The 26195-nt window shown below is 44.0% G+C and overlaps 1 protein-coding gene across 1 annotated transcript in view; it reads left to right on the forward strand.

Moving 5' to 3' along the window:
* Positions 1-301: 301 nt before the first annotated feature.
* LOC146078665 (proprotein convertase subtilisin/kexin type 5-like) overlaps positions 302-26195 on the forward strand; it is a 42534-nt gene continuing 16640 nt past the window's right edge. Inside the window, exon 1 of the mRNA XM_083186125.1 lies at positions 302-494. Coding sequence (XP_083042251.1) covers positions 403-494 — 92 coding nt within the window. The 5' untranslated portion in view covers positions 302-402. The remainder of the gene's footprint in view (positions 495-26195) is intronic.

Consider the following 26195-nt stretch of genomic DNA (forward strand, 5'->3'; position numbering starts at 1 on the left):
CCCATAGCACACTTTCATACATCTAGGTCCATATTGCTCTGTTCTTGGCCTTCCCTCTTAAGTTAGAATCAACATCACCTGTGGCAAAGCACCGGTCTTATGAATCAACTAAATCAACATAGGTGACAACAATCATGCATTAAGAGAAAAGTCCAGCAACAGAGCGTTTTGTCCCTTCTGGAATGAGTCATGCTGGGAGGAGTGTATACGGCATATAAAAGTTTATAACAAAGCTAAATGTTTCTAGTACTCACCAATTATTTAACAATGATAAATGGTTGCTTCAGTGTTATGTCTGAACTTTTTGGATTCTCAGATTCCACGTGTTTGGATACATGCCCTAATGGATATTACAAAGAAGAGAAAAAAAGGCATTGTGTGCCCTGTCATAGCAACTGTAAGATGTGCACTGGGCCGCACCACACTGACTGCCTGTCCTGCAGAGAGGGATCGTACTTCCTGGGTCACAGCTGTGTTGAGCAATGCATGTCAGGGTAAGTATTAAAGTGCAGTAGGAGAAAGGGGATATTTCCATGAAGCTCAGACTAGTCCATGCACTTCATGATGACATGAAACAATGAGGCAAGATAAAGTAAACTTTGAAGAATAATTCAACCTAAAAATCGCATCCAGATGTTTTCTCATTAAAAAGCAGTAAACAGTGTTTTGCTGTGAGGATTTTAGATTAATTATAAAGCCTGCCACAGACTAGATGTGTTGAGAGCAGTCAGTATCCTGATCGGCACCTCCCTGCTTTGAAGGACTTGCTGAGCAGGTAGCACTGGCACTGCTCACACAGACAATATTTAAACATTCACATCAGAGAGAGAAGAGAGATGCCAGTCGCACAGGACTAATGTTTATTGCTGAGGACCCCCATATACATTATTACAAAAGGGAATTGGTATAAGGCCAGAGGTGTGCGACCGATGGACATAGGAAGATGTAGAGCAAAACAGAGGAAAAGTAATGTCCTTTTATATTGGTCCTTTTAAATTTCATTAAAAATGAACTTTTATTAGACAATAGGTAAGAGCTGCGAAATATTAAAAACAAACATAACATACAATGGTGAAAATCTGACAATAAAAGTGTTTAAAATAAAGGTGGCAGGCAGGTAGCACACTGGGATTCACTTTATGTCATGGTATGTGTGTGTCATGTATACCCCATAGAGGGAACTATGTACAGCACATCAGTTAGCAGGCCCGGCGACAGGGGGGGTCAAAGGGGACAACTGACCCGGGCCCCGACCATTGGAGGGGCCACAGAATCAGCCACTCATCCCTGCAGTCAGCCGCTCGGTACTCGATTGCTGTGGGCGGCTGACACATAAACCACCCCACCCCCCTTACAAGAATATTTGCGGCTGCAGACTCGGGAGGGGAAGCTTCCTGGGGATGCCTGTCAGAACACGCAGCTTCCGGCCGCCACTTACACACACTGATATGAGTGCCGCAGCAGTACGGGCTCATGTCAGTGTGTGTAAGCGTGCGGTGGCCCGGGAGCTGCGTGCTTTAAACAGGCATCCCCAGGAAGCTTCTCCTCCAGAGTCTGCAGCGAGTCAGCTGTCGCCCCTGTCGCTGGGCCTGCCTGTTGGTCAGGAGCAGGAGCTGGAACCAAGAAAGGTGCTGCTCTGAGTTCCACCAGTGTTGGGTTACCACCAGAGTAGGTAGGCGGCCCTACCACAGGAACTTTTCTGTCTATCAACCAGGAATAGGTTGAACTCTCGAGTCTGTCAGCATCTGCTCATCCCAGTGTGATAGGAAGCAGGTTCTCCAGCATTGTAGCAGTCACAAGAGCCCTGAGCCCAAGAAACCTCCGCACTCTACTGACACCTGCCCTATAGACCCTCAGTTTGGCTAAATATCATATACTTCCCTCCCTACAAGTATTGTCCCTACTTTATGTGGAGAAGTTTCAGCATGGTGGAAAAGGGGTTAAGGCTGTATAATTCGTGAGATACTGTATGTATAAAAAATTGTAGTTTGCAGTGTTTTCTTGAAATCAAGTAATGTGCGCTAGCTAAAGTGGTTGAATAGTTTAGGGGGGGTGTTATGTGTCAGCCGCACACAGCAATCGAGTGCCGGGCGGCTGACTGCAGGGGGTGGGGGCCCCCAGAAATCAATTTATGGGGCCCCAAGATTTCTGTTGCAGGCCCTGTCAGTTAGTGCTACTTATCTTGTGGCCACCCTGGTATTAGCGTATTTATTTTGATATTAGGAGTAGGCACCTGTTTGTGTGAACTCGATATACATGGGTACCATCAGGGGGATACTATGAAAAACACTACACAATCAATACCTCAAATCTTAGTAACTAACTCTGTTACCATTTATCATGCTGAGAATGTGACACACCCATACTGTGACATAAAGTGAATCCCAGTGTGCTACCTGCCTGCCATCTTCATTTTGAACACTTGTATTGTCAGATTTAAAAGTCTAATAAAAGTTCATTTTTAATGAAATTTGGTGCACCAATATAAAAGGACATTACATTTCCTCTGTTTTGCTCAACATTCAACTCAGTCCTTGCCCCAGTGGAGCATACAATCTATATTTCCTACCACATGTACACACATTAACCTACCAGTATACTTTTGGATTGTGGGAGGAAACCGGAGTACCCGGAGGAATCCCAGGGAGCAAGCAAGGGAGAATATACAAATTCTAAGCAGTTAGGGCCATGGTGGGAATCAAACCCAATTTTCTCGACTGTCTATTTCAGCTCACCTGATTTTCGTTTTCATTTCTCTCCAGTGTCGAGATGATTTCTCGTATTGTCTAGTTGATTTCAGGGAAAACTGTCGAGCTAATTCCTCGAACCTATACAATGTTCAATACTCTAAATGATGTTGACTGATTTTAGTCACTCTAACAGCAATTTCAACTTGACCTTTTTCTTTGTTGTGGGAAGGGTAGTTTGAGAATTTTTTATGGTGAAGACTGTTGTTTATTAGTGTAAATTTGTAGGATATCATTGTTTTTGGCCCTTACTTGCTAAGTTTTATTAATGACATTGCATTTTCAGCATTGAAAATTATTCATCAATCCCAAGGCCATTATGATTGTAAACTTGCCATTATATATAGAGGATTAATCAACAAATTATACTCTGATTTCTATAAAAACTCTGCACTGGTACTTTTTCTTGTGCATTCATATGTTTCCATGATTTTTTCCCATTATTATTATTATTATTATTATTATTATTATTATTATTATTATCATTATTATTATTATTTAAGCCAAACAGGAAAAACATTGTATTTTATAACAATTTCGACCGTACACCTAACTGTGCCCCACCCGTAAGTACATCGCAAACACATGGTGGGCACATGGAACACATGTGCCCCACCCAAACACATGTTCACAAAAGTGAAACATCGAAAAAACTTTGCAAAAACATGTTGATCAACTCCATTTGAAACGTTTTTCCAGACATTAACTGTAAAATGCTAATCAAGCTGTCCACCGTGCCTCAATAAACAAAATAAAAAAAGGAACTTATGCTCTCAAAAGATTATAAAAAACCATGGGTCTTACCTTGTACAGAAATACACATTGCAAAAAATCCATGGCTGGTCTTCTCCACAGACCCAAACAATAAAAGCCTGCGCTCCTCCACTTGATTCGGGCCCTGTCCCTGGTCATGCTCAAGTTGTTCCTCCGCTTCATGTCCTTGCCAAAAAAAAAAGTGCGTCACACTCTCCAAAGATGCTCTGCTCCACTACCAAACTAAATACCATACTCTGCGATAAGGCGAAATGGCACAGACCCACGCGGTGGGTGGGTCTGGAAGACCACATTGCAACGCCTACATCTTGCCGCATTGGTCCAAGGTCAACAGGTGGCGTTTCCGCAGTATGACATTTTGAATCGGCGGGCCGATGGAGTAGCGAGATGGATTTTGCTAGTCAAGCAGAACGAAAATTAGTCGGCTCGACTATTCAGACTATTTTATTCGGACTATTTCTGCAGGGACTGAATACCCACCAAAGTCTCATTCACCTTCACAAAACAGTATGCTGTTTTTAAAAACAGCATTTATTTCTCAATCTCCAGTACTCTCTACTTACAGGAAGGGATACGGTCATTAGGTCGACAAGCATTGGGTCGACACCATTAGGTGGTCATGCAGAAAGGTCGATATGGGTCTTGGTTGACAGGTCATTAGGTCAACACAAGCATTATGTCGACATGGGCAAGGTTGACAGTCAAAAGGTCAACATAGGGTTTTTCACTGTGTATTTCATGCCTAACATCCACTACCGAGTATAGCGTGGCACCGTGCCCAAAGCATGGTGAGCCCAGCGAGCCGTGCGAGGGGACGCAGTGCTAACTTTTAGTGTCCATTTCATCTGCGTCGACATTCGGGTAAAAAAAAAAAACAGTGAAAACCCCATGTTGACCTTTTGACTGTCGACCTTGCCTATGTAGACCTAATGACATGTAGACCTAGACCATTGTCGACCTTTCTGCATGTCGACCAAATGGTGTTGACCCAATGGTTGTCATCTAACTTGTTGTAGACCTAATGTTCCATACCCTGCAGGAATAGGACTATATAATTTACTATTAAATATGCGCATACTAGCTGAATTGGAGAAAAAAAAGATATCCTACTGTACATTACAATTTATGGAATGTTTCAGGAAGAAAATCTTGGAGAGCTGCATTTGGCCCAACACCACAAATTAGACAGCCCGGTCCTAATTATTTTACAGAATTATAGTTGGTCTTCCAGAATCATGTGTACAGTTAAATTATCACACTGCTGTATTTACTTATCAAGCATATTTAATGGGAGTAAATACATCATTTTCTTTTAAATGTATTTGGTACAATGTAATCTTTGCAGCTGGAGTTTGATAAACAACCCTGAAAATTCTAATTATTTCCAATGCTTTAGTACAAGATGACCCTGTGTTCTATCACAACTTCTTGGAAGTACTACAAACCGTATTAATGTTGTCTTTAAATGCTTATGCAACTGTGTGACTCATTTCTCCTTGGTCTCCAGTGATTTTGGACTAGCACATACTGGCCCTTATTCAGATTGGTTCGCATTGATGGTTAACCCCTTCCTGACAGAGCCAGTTTTTGCGTTCCTGACAGAGCCCTTTTTTTCAAATCTGACATGTATCACTTAAGTGGGGATAACTTTTTTTTGCTTTTACTTATCCCAGTGATTTTGAGATTGTTTTTTCGTGACACATTGTACTTCAAATTAGTGGTAAATTTGGGTCGATACAGTCTGTGTTTTTTTGTGAAAAATACCAAAATGTCGTGAAAAAATGGAAAATTTTGCAATTTGCAAAATGTTAAATTTTCTGCTTGTGAGACAAATAATCATACCACTCAAAATAGTTAATAACTAACATAGACCATATGTCTACTTTATGTTTCCATCATTATTTCAACTTCCTTTTAATTTTTTTGGACACTAGGAGGCTTACAATATGAATAGCAAATTCTCAAATTTTCAAGAAAATTTCAAACACTGATTTTTTTAGGGACCAGTTCAGTTCTGATGTGACTTTGAGGGACTTGTATGTGAGACACCCCCATAAATGATACCATTTCAAAAACTGCACCCCTCACAGTATTCAAAAAAGCATTTTGGTAGTTTGTTAACCCTTTAGGTGTTTCACAGGAATTAAAACAAAGTTACATAGTTACATAGTAGGTAAGGCTGAAAAAAGACTTGCGTCCATCTAGTTCAACCTGGTATAGATATCCATTGCTGATTTGGTAGGTTCTGGTATTTTACAGACAAATTATATTTCTTATTTGTACCCATGGATGTTTTTCTCCAGTAAATGTTTGTCCAACTTTGCCTTGAACGCATTTAATGAGCCAGCCGTTACCACCTCTCTGGGAAGAGAGTTCCAGAGTTTGACTGTTCTGACCGTAAAGAAATTTTTTCTACTAGCTGAATGAAATCTTTTTTCTTCTAATCTATACTCATGCCCTCGCGTCCTAGATTCCTTTCTAGTAGAAAATAAGGTGTGTGACAGTTCCTTATATTGGCCCTTGATATGCTTGTACATGTTGAGCATGTCCCCCCTTAAACGTCTCTTTTCTAATGTAAATAGTCCCAAATTGCTTAATCTCTCCCCGTAGCTTAAATTCTCCATTCCCCTAATAAGCTTTGTTGCACGCCTTTGGACTTTTTCTAATTCTATGATGTCCTTTTTATAGTGTGGGGCCCAGAACTGTACTCCGTACTCTAGGTGAGGTCTCACCAATGCTTTATATAGTGGCATAATTACCCTTGAGTCCCTAGTTTCCATTCCCCTCTTAATACATGCCAGAATTTTGTTGGCCTTTTTTGTAGCTACATTACAATGGGCACTACATCCTAGATTGCTGTCTATTTGGACTCCTAGATCCTTTTCAAGTATGGAATTACCCAGTTCCTCTCCGCTAAGGTTGTAACTTGCACACTGGTTGTGTCTCCCAAGGTGCATAACCTTACATTTATCTACATTGAACCTCATCTTCCATTTTTTTGCCCACTCATCTAGAATTGCAAGATCATTTTGAAGCATGGTGACATCTTCTGGTGATTTGATGACTTTGCTAAGTTTTGTATCGTCCGCAAAGATGGATACATTGCTGAGTAACCCTATCCCAATATCGTTAATAAAAATGTTAAACAAAATGGGCCCCAAAACCGAACCCTGGGGCACTCCACTTAGTACCGGTATCATATCTGATACGGCACCATTCACAACCACTCTTTGTTCTCTATTACATAGCCAATTCCCTACCCATCTGCAGATATTTTCACCCAATCCTAGGTTCTCCATTTTATTAATCAATCTCTTGTGTGGGACAGTATCAAATGCTTTAGCGAAATCTAGGAAAATCACATCTACAGCATTTCCATTATCGAGGTTTTTGCTAACCTCTTCATAGAACCCTAGTAGATTAGTTTGGCATGAACGATTTTTCACGAACCCATGTTGGTTAGTACTGAGTAGACGGTGATGATCTAAATATTCCTGGATACCATCCCTTAAAAATCCTTCAAATAGTTTACCCACAATTGATGTTAAACTAACGGGTCTGTAATTAGCGGGATCTTCCTTTTTTCCTTTTTTGAATATTGGCACTACCTCTGCTATTCTCCAATCTTTTGGTACTATACCTGACGATAGTGACTTGCTAAAGATATAATGTAGGGGGGTAGCTAGTTCATCCCTTAATTCCATTAATACCCTCGGATGAATCCCATCTGGCCCTGGTGACTTATTTGTTTTGAGTTTGCTTAGCCTCAGTATTATTTCCTTCGGCGTGAAATCCACAATGAGATCTGGCTTATTTGTCCCGTTTGTGGTAAATGTTCGTTCCACAGTCTGCTCTCCCTTAGTAAATACTGATGAGAAGAACTCATTTAACAGTTTTGCTTTTCCCTTGTCCTCAGTAACACTTTTTCCACTAGTATCAGTTAGTGGGCCTATGTTTTCCTTAATTAAACGTTTACTATTTATGTATTTAAAAAACTTCTTTGGGTTGGTTTTGCTTTCAGTGGCTTAAAGTGTAGGTGAAATTTCAAAATTTCATTTTTTTTGCAGATTTGCAATTTTAATACATTTTTCTAAGGAACACAGTACATTTTACTAGAGAAATGTGACTAAAAATTGATTCCCCCAATTCTTTTGTTTTCATAAATATCCTATATGTGGCCCTAGTGTGCACGTTGACCAAACCACAGGCTTCATAATAGAAGGAGCACCTACTTGATTTTGAAGCCTCCTTTTTATGAGATTATTTTTTAGGCACCATGTAGGTTTCTAGGCACCATAAGATGCTAAAATTTAGGAACCCCCCACAAGTGACCCCATTTTGCAAACTACACCCCTCAGGGAATTCATCTAGGGGTATAGTGTACATTTCAAACCCCCAGGGGTTTCACCAATTGTGGTACAACTGGGCAGTGAAAATGAAAAATTACATTTTTTACACAAAAATGCAGTTCTGGCTCAAAATTTTTCATTTTCAGAAGGTATGAAGGAGAAAAAGCACCCCAAAATCTGTGCCCCAATTTCTCCCGAGTACGGCAATGCCTCACATGTGACCAAAAAATACCATTTGGGTGCATGGCAGGACTCAGAAAGGAAGGAGTGATTTTTGGATTTTGCAGCTCAGATTCTGGTGGAATGTTGGTGGGTGCTATGTTGCATTAGCAAGACCCCCCAAGCACCAATACAGTGGAACCCCCCCACAAGTGACCCCATTTTGCAAACTACACCCCTCAGGGAATTCATCTAGGGGTATAGTGTACATTTCAAACCCCCAGGGGTTTCACCAATTGTGGTACAACTGGGCAGTGAAAATGAAAAATTAAATTTTTTACACAAAAATGCAGTTCTGGCTCAAAATTTTTCATTTTCATAAGGTATGAAGGAGAAAAAGCACCCCAAAATCTGTGCCCCAATTTCTCCCGAGTATGGCAATGCCTCATATGTGACCAAAAAATACCAGTTGGGTGCATGGCAGGACTCAGAAGGGAAGGAGTGATTTTTAATGGTGGAATGTTGGTGGGTGCTATGTCGCATTAGCAAGACCCCCAAAGCACCAATACAGTGGAACCCCCCCACAAGTGACCCCATTTTGCAAACTACACCCCTCAGGGAATTCATCTAGGGGTATAGTGTACATTTCAAACCCCCAGGGGTTTCACCAATTTTGATACAACTGGGCAGTGAAAATGAAAAATTACATTTTTTTACACAAAAATGCAGTTCTGGCTCAAAATTTTTCATTTTCAGAAGGTATGAAGGAGAAAAAGCACCCCAAAATCTGTGCCCCAATTTCTCCCGAGTATGGCAATGCCTCATATGTGACCAAAAAATACCAGTTGGGTGCATGGCAGGACTCAGAAGGGAAGGAGTGATTTTTGGTGGTGGAATGTTGGTGGGTGCTATGTCGCATTAGCAAGACCCCCAAAGCACCAATACAGTGGAACCCCCCCACAAGTGACCCCATTTTGCAAACTACACCCCTCAGGGAATTCATCTAGGGGTATAGTGTACATTTCAAACCCACAGGGGTTTCACCAATTTTGATACAACTGGGCAGTGAAAATGAAAAATTACATTTTTTTACACAAAAATGCAGTTCTGGCTCAAAATTTTTCATTTTCAGAAGGTATGAAGGAGAAAAAGCACCCCAAAATCTGTGCCCCAATTTCTCCCGAGTATGGCAATGCCTCATATGTGACCAAAAAATACCATTTGGGCGCATGGCAGGACTCAGAAGGGAAGGAGTGATTTTTGGATTTTGCAGCTCAGATTCTGGTGGAATTTTGGTGGGTGCTATGTCGCATTAGCAAGACCCCCCAAGCACCAATACAGTGGAACCCCCCACAAGTGACCCCATTTTGCAAACTACACCCCTCAGGGAATTCATCTAGGGGTATAGTGTACATTTCAAACCCCCAGGGGTTTCACCAATTTTGATACAACTGGGCTGTGCAAATGCAAAATTACATTTTTTACACAAAAATGCAGTTCTGGCTCAAAATTTTTCATTTTCACAAGGAATGAAGGAGACAAAGCACCCCAAAATCTGTGCCCCAATTTCTCCCGAGTACGGCAATGCCTCACATGTGACCAAAAAATACCATTTGGGTGCATGGCAGGACTCAGAAAGGAAGGAGTGATTTTTGGATTTTGCAGCTCAGATTCTGGTGGAATGTTGGTGGGTGCTATGTTGCATTAGCAAGACCCCCCAAGCACCAATACAGTGGAACCCCCCCACAAGTGACCCCATTTTGCAAACTACACCCCTCAGGGAATTCATCTAGGGGTATAGTGTACATTTCAAACCCCCAGGGGTTTCACCAATTTTGATACAACTGGGCAGTGAAAATGAAAAATTACATTTTTTTACACAAAAATGCAGTTCTGGCTCAAAATTTTTCATTTTCATAAGGTATGAAGGAAAAAAAGCACCCCAAAATCTGTGCCCCAATTTCTCCCGAGTATGGCAATGCCTCATATGTGACCAAAAAATACCAGTTGGGTGCATGGCAGGACTCAGAAGGGAAGGAGTGATTTTTGGTGGTGGAATGTTGGTGGGTGCTATGTCGCATTAGCAAGACCCCCAAAGCACCAATACAGTGGAACCCCCCCACAAGTGACCCCATTTTGCAAACTACACCCCTCAGGGAATTCATCTAGGGGTATAGTGTACATTTCAAACCCCCAGGGGTTTCACCAATTTTGATACAACTGGGCAGTGAAAATGAAAAATTACATTTTTTTACACAAAAATGCAGTTCTGGCTCAAAATTTTTCATTTTCAGAAGGTATGAAGGAGAAAAAGCACCCCAAAATCTGTGCCCCAATTTCTCCCGAGTACGGCAATGCCTCATGTGTGACCAAAAAGTGTCAGGACTCAGAAGGGAAGGAGTGATATTTGGATTTTGCAGCACAAATTCTGGTGGAATGTTGGTGGGTGCTATGTCGCATTAGCAAGACCCCCAAAGCACCAATACAGTGGAACCCCCCCACAAGTGACCCCATTTTGCAAACTACACCCCTCAGGGAATTCATCTAGGGGTATAGTGTACATTTCAAACCCCCAGGGGTTTCACCAATTTTGATACAACTGGGCAGTGAAAATGAAAAATTACATTTTTTTACACAAAAATGCAGTTCTGGCTCAAAATTTTTCATTTTCAGAAGGTATGAAGGAGAAAAAGCACCCCAAAATCTGTGCCCCAATTTCTCCCGAGTACGGCAATGCCTCATGTGTGACCAAAAAGTGGCAGGACTCAGAAGGGAAGGAGTGATATTTGGATTTTGCAGCACAAATTCTGGTGGAATGTTGGTGGGTGCTATGTCGCATTAGCAAGACCCCCAAAGCACCAATACAGTGGAACCCCCCCCACAAGTGACCATATTTTGCAAACTACACCCCTCAGGGAATTCATCTAGGGGTATAGTGTACATTTCAAACCCCCAGGGGTTTCACCAATTTTGATACAACTGGGCAGTGAAAATGAAGGTATGAAGGAGAAAAAGCACCCCAAAATCTGTGCCCCAATTTCTCCCGAGTACGGCAATGCCTCACATGTGACCAAAAAATACCAGTTGGGTGCATGGCAGGACTCAGAAGGGAAGGAGTGATTTTTGGATTTTGCGGCTCAGATTCTGGTGGAATGAATGGTGGGTGCTATGTGGCATTAGCAAGACCCCCGAAGCACGGTGAAATGATGAACCTAAAAATCCATAGATGTGTGGTATATTTTAAAACACTCCTTTATACATAGGCCGGGTTTGTCGGGGCAAGTGTCACACTGGAAAATAGTTTGCTTTCTTATTCCCTTTTTATAGCAAACTTTGCACCTTTTTTGTGTCCTGCCCTTTTTTCCAGTGGAGGGGATTTCATCAGGAAAATGCTGCCCTGGTACAATACGGGGGCCAGTACTAGAAGTACTGGGGCCCTCTGCCTGCTGGTTCCCAAATACTAGGCCCTTTATGACTTCCTCTTGAAAGTGCATAAATGTCCCCCTCTGGCCGGTAGAACGGAATAGCACGTAAGCGTTATACAGTGCCATCTGGATGATATACACGGCCAGCTTCTTGTACCAGATTTTTGTTTTCCGCAGGGCACTGTACGGCTTCAGTACCTGATCTGAAAGATCCACTCCGCCCATGTACCTATTGTAATCCAGGATACAATTAGGTTTTGAGGTGTGGGTACTGGTACCTCGTACAGGGACGGAGGTGGTACTGTCTCCGTGAATTGTTGTCAGTATAAGGACATCCCTCTTGTCCTTATATTTGACCAACAACATATTTTCGGTGCATATTCCCCTGCTTTCACCCCTTCTCATTACTTGGGCAATGTGCGTTTTTGGGAGGCCTCTTTGGTTCTTGCGCACAGTACCGCAAGCTGCTGTACCTCTTGAACCAAGGGCCTTAAACAGGGGGATGCTGGTGTAAACGTTATCCACATAGAGGTGATAACCTTTATCCAGGAAGGGGTGCACTAAATCCCAGACAATTTTTCCACTAACACCTACGAGGGAGGGGGGGCATTCTGGCGGTTAAATTCTTGAATCCTTCCCTTCATATACCCTAAACCTGTGGGTGTACCCTGAGGTGCTTTCGCACAGCTTATACATTTTTATGCCATACCTTGCCCTCTTACTGGGAAGGTACTGGGGGAATTTAACCCTTCCTTTAAAATGTATAAGGGACTCGTCTATGCAAATGAATTTATCTGGGATGTACATCTCTTCAAATTTGGCACTGAAATGATCAATGACCGGCCTGACTTTGAATAGCCGGTCAAAGGTGGGATCATCTCTGGGTGGGCACTGTGCATTATCGTTGTAATGCAAAAATTTAAGGATCGTCTCAAATCGAGCCCGGGGCATGGCCATACGGTAAAATGGGGTGCTGTACAGAACATCTGTACTCCAATATTGCCTAATTTCTGGCTTTTTTACTATGCCCATATGAAACACCAGACCCCAAAACGTCATCATCTCTACTGCATCTACAGGGGTCCACCTAGCAAATGATGACGTGGGGTTTTGAGCAATAAACTGCTGGGCATATAAATTACTTTGGTCCACCATTAAATTTATAAAATCATCAGAGAAAAATAATTTGAAAAAGTCAATTTCTCTGAGACCTGTGGAATCAAATTGGATTCCTGGCATGGCCAAAAACTCAGGAACCTGGGGCTCAAAATTGTCTGGTGGTGGGGTCCATACGAGATCAATTATTGGGGGGGGGTCTCAGCTGCTCTACGGGGGCGTCTTTGAGGGGGTCCCTCATCACCAGAGTAGGAAGAGGAGCTTAAGACGAAGCCTTCAAATTCCCCGCTTGCATCACTGGCTGTGTCAGAGTCAGAGGCAAGCATGGCATATGCCTCCTCCGCTGAATACATTCTTCTGGATGACTGGGATGACATTTGGGATGACATTTGGGATGCCATTTTTATTTTTGTGTTACTGGTAGTGAAATGTTTCAACACGTGTATAGTGTAGGGGGGGGTACAAACTTTATTTCAACCCGGGGGTATGTAGTGTGTAGTGTGTATGTAGTGCAGAAAAAAAAAAATACTTTATACAAAAAAAAAAAATTGAAGGGGTTAAAAAAAAAAAAATTGAAGGGGTTAAAAAAAAAAATTATTGAAGGGGTTAAAAAAAAAAAAAAGGTCCTGCGCCAAAAATTGAGCACAGATGTTGGTCAGTTACGTCCGTCACTGAACAGCGCTCAAAGGCAACAGGAATTTGATCAAAAAAAAAAAAAAAAGATCAACCCTGTGCCGAAAAAGCTGATCAGTGATGTACGTCACTGATCAGCGCACAGTGGCCACAGGACACCCACAAAATCACAGTGTGTGTAAAAAAAAAATTAAAAAAAGACCCCACAGCAGCCTCAAAAAAAAAAAAGGTGATCAGTGATGCGACACTGATTACCAGTGAGGGGCAGCAGGTGCACAACCTTTGGTGCAACTGACAGTGCAACTGGCAGCAACTGGCAGGTATATATAAAAAAAAAAACCTCTGCACCCCCAAAAAGTTGCTGATCACCTCAGATATAGTGATCAGCACAAAAGGCGGGGGCAGCAGACACAAAATTTAGCACTCTCTATCACTCTCTGTCACTATCTCTCTCTATCTCTCTATCTCTCACTATCTATCACTCTATGACACTGCAGCAGCAGCACTGACAGTTATATATATGAAAAATAACCCCTGCACCCCCAAAAAGTTGCTGGGGGTGCACAAAATGGGGGCAGCAGACACAAAATATAGCAGTCTCTATCACTCTCTGTCACTATCTCTCTCTATCTCTCTATCTCTCTATCTCTCACTATCTATCACTCTATAACACTGCAGCAGCAGCACTGACAGGTATATATATATATAAAAAAAAACCTGCGCCCCCAAAAAGTTGCTGATTTATACTGATCAGCACAAAAGGGGGGGCAGCAGTCAGTTATATAAAAAATATATAGCACAATCTGTCACTATCTCTCTATCTCTCTCTCTCTATCTCTCTATCTATAACTATATCACACTGCAGCAGCACAAAATATAGCACTCTCTGACACTATCTCTCTCTATCTCTCTCTATCTATCTCTCTCTATCTAACGCTATTACACTGCAGCAGCACAAGTTCACAGGAAGTCACAAGTAGTAACAGGATCCAGGAAGCATCCAGCACACTACAAGCAGTAATGAAGCAGTGATCAGGTAAGTATTTTGCTCAGTTCAGGTCAGTATACTGCGGCAGCTAGGCACGGTGACCGCACTGCACGCAATTCCAGACCGGAATGGCGTCTGCAGTGCAGTCACCGTTAGTTTAAAGCTCCCTCCTTGGCTGTGATTGGTCCGTCGGTCCGACGAACCAATCACGGCCTTTGGGGGCGGGCGGGGTGAGGTGGGGTGACACCAGTGTCACCCTTACACCCCGCGGTGATTGGTGCTGTACTTTACAGCACCAATCACCTCCGATCGCGTGTCACCGGCGAACGTTATTCGCCGGTGACACAGAAAACGCTGTAATTGGCTGTTCACACTGAACAGCCAATCACAGCGATCGCCGACGGGGGGGCGGCATCGCAGCCCCCCCTGGGCATGCAGGGACATGTCTGCTGTCAGGGACAGCAGACATGTTGAAACTGTCACCGCGTCTATAGACGCGGTGACAGTTACAAGCCATGACGTACATTTACGCCATGTGTCGGGAAGTACTTCCCGACCATGACGTAAATGTACGTCAAATGTCGGGAAGGGGTTAAACAGTCGCAAGGCTGCAAATTCCACCAGACTCTGCCCTGTGAATGTCAATAGGCACGGGGACTCGCATATGTAAGCACGGGCTCAGAATGGATGTTTAACAGAAACATCCATTTGCAGGCTGTGGGGGAACACCCACATCATTCCGTGGTTGCCGACCATTGAATGATGTGGAAGGCCCACGCACATCTAAGGTTACTATGATGTAACCTTAGAAGTGCATGGGCATTCAGAAATGTCAGTGTTTCATTTGCATTAAACAATATAAAAAAAGTCACATAGAATGCGCTGGAAACAATGTATAAAAAAGTAGAAATTATTTATTATACTAAGATTCACTGGCCAGTGATAAGAACACACCATAACAATAACAGCTCATGATCTGAGGAACCCGCTGAGTCCCAACGGAGGCAGAGTAATTTCTTCTATGAGCAATCTTCTGATCTCCGGAGTACCTGAGGAACCTTTTCCCTTTACCTGCAAAGGATACACAGATTAGAGACATTGCTGCTCTTATCAGGAGCCCGGGCTTCCGGAGTCTTATTTTAAAAATAACTTTTTTACTGTGTCTGGCCAGACAAGAGGCTAGAGAGCTTATGCCTCTATCTCTCATGCAGTGGATCTAAATACCATCTATCCACTTCCCAGTAGAATAATCTAGAACTTGGGACAACAGTTCTCTATATAAATTCTATTCATAAATACCTACTCCACTGGGACAATTACAAACATCTTGTTGTGTCAGAATTTTGGACAAGTAGAGATTAAGGGGGAAATTTACCAATATGAAAAACCTAGTTTTTCGTATTGGTATTTTCCCTACGACTGCATACGACTGTTTAAGTCGTATGCAAAGTCGTGTTCCGGAGGATCAGTTACAAAGCAGTCATATACGACTGCTTTGTAACCCTCCGATGGTGTAATGATTCGTATTAGCGGCCGTATATACGGCTGCTAATACGAATTATTTCTAGCAGCCTGCACGGATCAGTCAGATCCGTGCAGGCTGCATGGTGTAAAAAAAATAGAAAAAAAAATAAATTAAAAAAAAAAACGGCGTGGGGTCCCCCCCACAGCCGAAACCAGCACCAGGCTGACAGAGCCTGGAGCCGGTAATTAAAAATCAGGGAACCCGACAAATAGGGGTTCCCCGATTTTTAACAACCAGCCCCAGGCTCCTGCTCTGGGGCTGGTTCCCAAAATACGGGGGACAAAATGACTAGGGGTCCCCCGTATTTCAAGAACCAGCCCCAGGCAAAACCAGCCAGCGGGTAATGCCACAGCCGGGGGGAGACTTTTTATGCAAGTCCCCCCGGCCAAAGCATTCATCCCTACCGACCAGTCAGCCTGGCCAGGGGCCCTGGGGGAGTGGGGACCCCCCAATAAAGGGGTCCCCCCCCCTCCAGGACTTACCTGACCAGGCTGAAGCCTGGTGCTGTCCTCGATGCCCCTGGGCGGTGGGCATCGAGCTGATGGTTTTGTGTAAAAAATAGAATAAAAACCATTGTTTTTTACTGTGGCACTACAAGTGCCAGCAAGCCTCCCCAGCAAGCTGGGACTTGGATAACCACAAGTCCCAGCCTGCTGGGCATTAAAGGGCCCGCTGGGTCTTGTAGTGCCACCGTAAAAAAAATAGTTAAATAAAACACACTGACACCCGTTTTAAATAAAAGTTTAATACACACATTACATACATACTGATACTTACCTTTCTTGATCCCGTAGGTAGCCCTGGTCCTGATGTCCTGTGTCGTCCTCCAGGTCCATGTCGGCTGTCTGCGTCGTCCTCCAGGTCCATGTCGACGGTCCGTGTCGTCCTCCAGGTCCATGGCGGTGTCCGGGTCCGAAGAAATCCATGTTGGAGCTGTGGAAGGAAATCCTACTCACCTGTTCCTGCGCTGAAGAAGTCTTCTCTTGATCCGACGTAGTCCAGGTAATCTTCCTGCTGTCGCCGGTCCCCGCTGTCTGCGCTGTCCGTGCATCGCGCTGAGGAGAGATGCTGAAGTTTCATATTCGGCGCCTCTCCTCAGACTGAATTCTATTGGCCGCCTAGCAGGCCAATCAGGAGCCGACTTTCTCGGCTCCTGATTGGCCTGCTAGGCGGCCAATAGAATTCAGTCTGAGGAGAGGCGCCGAATATGAAACTTCAGCATCTCTCCTCAGCGCGATGCACGGACAGCGCAGACAGCGGGGACCGGCGACAGCAGGAAGATTACCTGGACTACGTCGGATCAAGAGAAGACTTCTTCAGCGCAGGAACAGGTGAGTAGGATTTCCTTCCACAGCTCCAACATGGATTTCTTCGGACCCGGACACCGCCATGGACCTGGAGGACGACACGGACCGTCGACATGGACCTGGAGGACGACGCAGACAGCCGACATGGACCTGGAGGACGACACAGGACATCAGGACCAGGGCTACCTACGGGATCAAGAAAGGTAAGTATCAGTATGTATGTAATGTGTGTATTAAACTTTTATTTAAAACGGGTGTCAGTGTGTTTTATTTAACTATTTTTTTTACGGTGGCACTACAAGACCCAGCGGGCCCTTTAATGCCCAGCAGGCTGGGACTTGTGGTTATCCAAGTCCCAGCTTGCTGGGGAGGCTTGCTGGCACTTGTAGTGCCACAGTAAAAAACAATGGTTTTTATTCTATTTTTTACACAAAACCATCAGCTCGATGCCCACCGCCCAGGGGCATCGAGGACAGCACCAGGCTTCAGCCTGGTCAGGTAAGTCCTGGAGGGGGGGGACCCCTTTATTGGGGGGTCCCCACTCCCCCAGGGCCCCTGGCCAGGCTGACTGGTCGGTAGGGATGAATGCTTTGGCCGGGGGGACTTGCATAAAAAGTCTCCCCCCGGCTGTGGCATTACCCGCTGGCTGGTTTTGCCTGGGGCTGGTTCTTGAAATACGGGGGACCCCTAGTCATTTTGTCCCCCGTATTTTGGGAACCAGCCCCAGAGCAGGAGCCTGGGGCTGGTTGTTAAAAATCGGGGAACCCCTATTTGTCGGGTTCCCTGATTTTTAATTACCGGCTCCAGGCTCTGTCAGCCTGGTGCTGGTTTCGGCTGTGGGGGGGACCCCACGCCGTTTTTTTTTAATTTATTTTTTTTTCTATTTTTTTACACCGAAGCCTGCACGGATCTGACTGATCCGTGCAGGCAAAAACGCAAATACGACATGAAAATGGTGTTCTATTTTCCTGTCGTATTTGCGTGGGTGTTTTACACCACTAAGCAGCCGTATTATCCATACGGCTGCTTAGTAAATCAGAAACCACCATTCTTTTGAATGGTGATTTCTGTCGTATTCTATCGATGGTGTAGACATTCGTATTTGTAACTACAAATACGAATGTTCCATCTTTAGGACTACGAATTGTTGTATTTTTGGGATTGTAAATCCCGAAAATACAAATTCGTAAAAAAAAGGTGTATTTCTCCCTACGAATACACCTTTTTTCTACGAATCCATTTTGGTAAATGTCCCCCTAACTCACTAATTAATTTTGGATGCTGTATTGTGTCAAAATACTGATTAAATCATCCCTTTTATTGTTATAAATTGTATTATATACTTTTTTCTAATCATTTGTGATTGTGTGTTCTTATCACTGGCCAGTGAATCTTAGTATAATAAATAATTTCTACTTTTTTATACATTGTTTTCTGCATTTTCTGGAAATGGGCATTTCCTTATATAAACACTGGGTACTTGTGTATTATAGCGGCGCCCATCGCATCGCATTCCATAAGGCATGCAATGGTATGCGATGCGACGCGATATCGCGCAATATTGTACAATGTCATACAATTTTAAAATTGTATGACATTGTGTATGGCATACAATGCCATACAATGCGATGCGATTAAAAATTGTATAAGCACCCTAATGGGTGCTTACAATGTGAAATGCACCCCCACGCCACCCCCCCACTATAAACGTGAACCCGAAGCGTGGCGAGTGCAGCGAGTCCGCGAGGGGTGGCGGTACGCGTCCTCCGACCTTTTCATACCCCCACTATCCACGTCGGCGTGGAGTTGAGAATAGAAAGTGTGGCGAGGGCAGCGAGCCACCGAGCCCGAAGCGTGGTGAGGGGACGCGGATACCTTCACAGGTATCGGCGTCCCCTTGCGGGCTTCACAGGTATCCGCGTCCCCTCACGGGTCGGGCTCGGTGGCTCGCTGCGCTCGCCAGGCTTTCAATTCTCAACTCCACGCTGACGTGGATAGTGGGGGCATGAAAAGGTCGGAGGACGCGTACCGCCGCCCCTTGTGGGCTCGCTGCGCTCGCCACGCTTCGGTTTCACGTTTATAGTGGGGGGGTGGCGGGGGGGTGCATTTAACATTGTAAGCACCCATTTGGGTGCTTAAAAGCACCCTTTAGGGTGCTTATACAATGTTTCATGGCATAGGGGGCAAAAATCGCGTCGCATCGCATCGCATGCCATCGGGTGCATGGCATGCAATGCGATGCAATAAAAACATTGCGCGATGTACATCGGGGGCGCCGCTATAATACACAAGTACCAAACACTGCTAGAACCTTCCGCACACTTGTACTTACATACACACACACACACACACATATATATATATAATGGAATAGACTTTGCGGCAATGCTCTATAAGACCTCCCTGTTAATGGAGGACAGTGCAGTAAAAAAAGATGTGAAAAAGAATATAGAGCACGCTAAAAGGTACAACCACCTTTATATATAATCGTGGGTACAGGTTTTTCATAAAAAATTATTAAAATATAACATAAAACAAAATATATCAGGGGTGTTTAGTTCCAAACTATAAGGTTTAGGAATAATTTGTTGTTGTGAAAAACTCCTTATGGCGGACGTTCAGTTACGTCCAACGGAATCACAGAGAGAACGTAAGTGTAGGACCATCCATATGTTGTATAAATCAGTGGTTCCCAACCTGGGGTACTAGTACCCCTGGGGGTACTCTGCAGACCAGTTGGGGGTACTTGAAATTAATATTTGTAATGGCGGAAGAAGTCTCAAGGATAAGTCTCCCATTGCCATGGAGACTAATTATGTTACATCACTTCCAGTTCTGTCTGCATCGTCATTAGCGTCGTCTCATGTTTTTGCCTGACCAGCTGTCAGGAACCCCGGTTCTCACACCGCTATCATGTGCCCCTTACCGGCACGCTGGGGTAATATTCTCCGTAGATCAGCTGCCGACACAATCTGCAATCCCTGGAGTGATGTCTCCTGTTTCCAAGTCGCCCCTGCGTCACTGTGAACTCCAGGTGTATTCCCTAATCAAACTGCGGGTCACATGATCCAGGTAAGCTCCAACTCACTTCCTGGTCTGTGAGCTGCTGCTGCGGCTAATCCCATCACCTGCGTCTGATTCCTTAATCACCTGGAGGGATAAAAGCCTGGCTCACAGTCTCCTCGTTGTCTTGAACAACTCGTCAGTTTACCTGTGAGTTCTCCAGCATCAGCTCCTGTCAAGACTCCTCACTTGCTCCAGAGGTCCGGTTTCCTGAGTCCGCTGTCACCTGTGCTATTCTTAGCGTCCTGGTTATTTCACTCCTGCCAGAAGTCTCCACGAGTTTCATCTGCCGTGTGATCCTGTCTTCTTGTGCAGTCCAGGTTATCTGCTCAGCGTCCGGATATCAGTGGGTCCCACGCCCGTCTCCCCTCGGCTCCCAGGCCGCTCCAGCGATCCCCAGTGATCTCCAGTATCGGCTCCCAGGCCGCTCCAGTGATCCCCAGTGATCTCCAGTATCGGCTCCCAGGCCGCTCCAGCGATCCCCAGTGATCTCCAGTATCGGCTCCCTAGCCGCTCCAGCGATCCCCAGTGTCTCCAGCGTCTTCCTGTGCTATCCTCGTGTCATCCCCGGCTCCCAGGCCGCATCTCACGGTACTCAGTCCCCCAATACTGTGTACTCCCTGCTATTCACATCCCTCCGTACCCTCCGTGTTGCTGTATAGCATTCAGTGCCATCGATCACCATCGATGGTTTAAGTACCCCTCAAAAGACTCTTGTATTCAAACCCTGCCAAAGCCACAGGGGAACCTGGGCAGAGGGCCGCGACCTGGTCGGCAGTTGCAGCGAAGACCATAACCCCTTGCGGGGGTCCCTGGTGAATACCACTGTCGGCTTAGACCCCGCGCCTCTGCTTTAGGTCTCAGCCAATCCTCTGTGTCCCCGGCAGGTCGTCTCCTTCCAGCCTCCGTGCATGAGCTCCAGCTACCTCAAGCCTCCTCGCTTCCAGTTCCCTGCGCCCTCCACTGGCGCACCCAGGTCAGTGCCGGGAACACAGACAGTCCAGGCTGTGACACCAGCAATCCACTGGGAGCTACCTGCGCTGCCACAGATGGAGGAAGCAGTGGCATTAATCTTACAGGTGTTAGCAGGAACCCTGGAGACAGTACACAGCCAGTGGCCAGACACAGAGGGACTCAATTCCTGAATACACACTACTCCTCCGCTACTCCTTTAATATAAGGACACACATACCGCTCACTTCCACTCCACTTGTAAGTACTGTGGATAGTTCAAATTGAGAGGAGGGGGTACTTATAAATGAAAAGCTTAATCAAGGGGTACGGGAGAGAAAAAGGTTGGGAACCACTGGTATAAATGAACCAGGGAACAGCAACTAATTCAGAATATCACCAGTGTCTGCGTGCCGCCATAAGGAGTTTTTCACAACAACAAATTATTCCTAAACCTTATAGTTTGGAACTAAACACCCCTGATGAAGTCGTTCTCGACGAAACGCGTTGGGTCTTTCTATTCATCCTGAAACCACCATCCAATGTACATAGTGTCTGATACATATATATATATATTTACCAAATGTGTACGCAGAAGTGTATATGCTCCACACCCTAAAATTCTCTTAAATAGAAAGACACTTTGTTTGTTGGTTAGAGTGCCAATATTTTTCTTCTTTTTTGTGTTTCATGTGCATTCCCATAAAAACGCTGGGCGTTCCCATGGAAATCACCCGGTGAAGTGGGCACCAGGGGCAGGCAGCTGACATCACCGGATGTCAGCTGCCTGTCCCTGGCACCCAAGTCACCAGGTGATTTCCATGGGAAAGCCCAGCATTTTTATGGGAATGCCCATGAAACATTGGGCGTTCCCATGGGCATGACTATCCGCTGCCACCCCGTGCCCCTCACCCGCAATGTAGGGGGTGTGCACCCGGCGAACATTCTGTTTGCGGTTTCCACATGCAACCGGCATATGCACATGCGCAGAAATGTGGCTGCGCATGCGCCAAACATCAGTCCCCGTGCGAACGTACGGTCCTTGCGAACGGACCAGAATGACCGACTAAGTATATAACAATATTGTGGGTACAACTCATTATTAGAAATAATGTCTAAGCACAAACCTAGCACAAGACTTTCAACTTTGTTTATTCTCATACATCTGGCTCTCAGTGCCCTACAGGCTATACTCATCATGTTATCCAATTCATCTTTATAAATAATGCCCTCGGGTTGGTACGTATCTATGCCAAACACAAAAATATCACAGGCAGTACACTAGGATAGCACTGGCTGTAAGTGCCATCCATATATAACTATATAAATATTAGTGGTAACTCCAAACTTAGGGGTAGATTTATTAAGCTCGATCAAGTGATAAAGGGGGAAATTTACTAAAGATAATTTGTAAAAAAATTGGTGTATTTGTATCCAGAAATTAATTTATTTTTGACATTTACTATCCCGAAAATACGGCAATTCCTATTCGTATTGAAAGCACATCAATACGAATAGGAATTGCCGTATTTTCGGCATAGTAAATGTCAAAAATAAGTGTATTTCTGGATACAAATACACCTATTTTTTTTTTACAAATTTCCTTTAGTAAATTTCCCCCAAAGTGTCTGGTTTTTATCACCGGCAAATCAGCTCCTACCTTTCATTTTTTAAACCAAGTCTGTAACTTCCCAGGTAGGAGCTGATTGGCCGGTGATAAAAACCAGACAGTTTATCACTTCACCGAGCTTAATAAATCTGCCCCTCTGTATTTTACTAACAGGTTTGGTGGGCAAACATTTTTTTCCATATTAGACAATGGGCAATATAAGAAACCATCAAGCACCTTCTTGACTTTAACCCCTTCCTGACAGAGCCAGTTTTTGCGTTCCTGACAGAGCCCTTTTTTTCAAATCTGACATGTCTCACTTAAGTGGGGATAACATTTTTTTGCTTTTACTTATCCCAGTGATTTTGAGATTGTTTTTTCGTGACACATTGTACTTCAAATTAGTGGTAAATTTGGGTCGATACAGTCTGTGTTTTTTTGTGAAAAATACCAAAATGTCGTAAAAAAATGGAAAATTTAGCAATTTGCAAAATGTTACATTTTCTGCTTGTGAGACAAATAATCATACCACTCAAAATAGTTAATAACTAACATAGACCATATGTCTACTTTATGTTGACATCATTATTTCAACTTCCTTTTAATTTTTTTGGACACTAGGAGGCTTACAATATGAATAGCAAATTCTCAAATTTTCAAGAAAATTTCAAACACTGATTTTTTTAGGGACCAGTTCAGTTCTGATGTGACTTTGAGGGACTTGTATGTGAGACACCCCCATAAATGATACCATTTCAAAAACTGCACCCCTCACAGTATTCAAAACAGCATTTTGGAAGTTTGTTAACCCTTTAGGTGTTTCACAGGAATTAAAACAAAGTGTAGGTGAAATTTCAAAATTTCATTTTTTTTGCAGATTTGCAATTTTAATACATTTTTCTAAGGAACACAGTACATTTTACTAGAGAAATGTGACTAAAAATTGATTCCCCCAATTCTTTTGTTTTCATAAATATCCTATATGTGGCCCTAGTGTGCACGTTGACCAAACCACAGGCTTCATAATAGAAGGAGCACCTACTTGATTTTGGAGCCTCCTTTTTATGAGATTATTTTTTAGGCACCATGTAGGTTTCTAGGCACCATAAAATGCTAAAAGTTAGGAACCCCCCCACAAGTGACCCCATTTTGCAAACTACACCCCTCAGGGAATTCATCTAGGGGTATAGTGTACATTTCAAACCCCCATGGGGTTTCACCAATTTTGATACAAATGGGCAGTGAAAATGAAAAATTACATTTTTTTACACAAAAATGCAGTTCTGGCTCAAAATTTTTCATTTTCAGAAGGTATGAAGGAGAAAAAGCACCCCAAAATATGTGCCCCAATTTCTCCCGAGTACGGCAATGCCTCACATGTGACCAAAAAATACCAGTTGGGTGCATGGCAGGACTCAGAAGGGAAGGAGTGATTTTTGGATTTTGCAGCTCAGATTCTGGTGGAATTTTGGTGGGTGCTATGTCGCATTAGCAAGACCCCCCAAGCACCAATACAGTGGAACCCCCCCACAAGTGACCCCATTTTGCAAACTACACCCTCAGGGAATTCATCTAGGGGTATAGTGTACATTTCAAACCCCCAGGGGTTTCACCAATTTTGATAGAACTGGGCAGTGAAAATGAAAAATTACATTTTTTTACACAAAAATGCAGTTCTGGCTCAAAATTTTTCATTTTCAGAAGGTATGAAGGAGAAAAAGCACCCCAAAATCTGTGCCCCAATTTCTCCCGAGTACGGCAATGCCTCACATGTGACCAAAAAATACCAGTTGGGTGCATGGCAGGACTCAGAAGGGAAGGAGTGATTTTTGGATTTTGCAGCACAGATTTTGGTGGAATGAATGGTGGGTGCTATGTTGCACCAATACAGTGGAACCCCCCCACAAGTCACCCCATTTTGCAAAGTACACCCCTCAGGGAATTCATCTAGGGGTATAGTGTACATTTCAAACCCCCAGGGGTTTCACCAATTTTGATACAAGTGGGCAGTGAAAATGAAAAATTACATTTTTTTACACAAAAATGCAGTTCTGGCTCAAAATTTTTCATTTTCAGAAGGTATGAAGGAGAAAAAGCACCCCAAAATATGTGCCCCAATTTCTCCCGAGTACGGCAATGCCTCACATGTGACCAAAAAATACCAGTTGGGTGCATGGCAGGACTCAGAAGGGAAGGAGTGATTTTTGGATTTTGCAGCTCAGATTCTGGTGGAATTTTGGTGGGTGCTATGTCGCATTAGCAAGACCCCCCAAGCACCAATACAGTGGAACCCCCCCACAAGTGACCCCATTTTGCAAACTACACCCCTCAGGGAATTCATCTAGGGGTATAGTGTACATTTCAAACCCCCAGGGGTTTCACCAATTTTGATACAAGTGGGCAGTGAAAATGAAAAATTACATTTTTTTACACAAAAATGCAGTTCTGGCTCAAAATTTTTCATTTTCAGAAGGTATGAAGGAGAAAAAGCACCCCAAAATCTGTGCCCCAATTTCTCCCGAGTACGGCAATGCCTCACATGTGACCAAAAAATACCAGTTGGGTGCATGGCAGGACTCAGAAGGGAAGGAGTGATTTTTGGATTTTGCAGCTCAGATTCTGGTGGAATTTTGGTGGGTGCTATGTCGCATTAGCAAGACCCCCCAAGCACCAGTACAGTGGAACCCCCCCACAAGTGACCCCATTTTGCAAACTACACCCCTCAGGGAATTCATCTAGGGGTATAGTGTACATTTCAAACCCCCAGGGGTTTCACCAATTTTGATACAAGTGGGCAGTGAAAATGAAAAATTAAATTTTTTTACACAAAAATGCAGTTCTGGCTCAAAATTTTTCATTTTCAGAAGGTATGAAGGAGAAAAAGCACCCCAAAATCTGTGCCCCAATTTCTCCCGAGTACGGCAATGCCTCACATGTGACCAGAAAATACCAGTTGGGTGCATGGCAGGACTCAGAATGGAAGGAGTGATTTTTGGATTTTGCAGCACAGATTTTGGTGGAATGAATGGTGGGTGCTATGTTGCACCAATACAGTGGAACCCCCCCACAAGTCACCCCATTTTGCAAACTACACCCCTCAGGGAATTGATCTAGGGGTATAGTGTACATTTCAAACCCCCAGGGGTTTCACCAATTTTGATACAAGTGGGCAGTGAAAATGAAAAATTACATTTTTTTACACAAAAATGCAGTTCTGGCTCAAAATTTTTCATTTTCAGAAGGTATGAAGGAGAAAAAGCACCCCAAAATATGTGCCCCAATTTCTCCCGAGTACGGCAATGCCTCACATGTGACCAAAAAATACCAGTTGGGTGCATGGCAGGACTCAGAAGGGAAGGAGTGATTTTTGGATTTTGCAGCTCAGATTCTGGTGGAATTTTGGTGGGTGCTATGTCGCATTAGCAAGACCCCCAAAGCACCAATACAGTGGAACCCCCCCACAAGTGACCCCATTTTGCAAACTACACCCCTCAGGGAATTCATCTAGGGGTATAGTGTACATTTCAAACCCCCAGGGGTTTCACCAAT

Source organism: Crinia signifera, chromosome 1 (genome assembly GCF_055691185.1).
Source record: "Crinia signifera chromosome 1, ASM5569118v1, whole genome shotgun sequence".
NCBI classification, from domain to species: domain Eukaryota; kingdom Metazoa; phylum Chordata; class Amphibia; order Anura; family Myobatrachidae; genus Crinia; species Crinia signifera.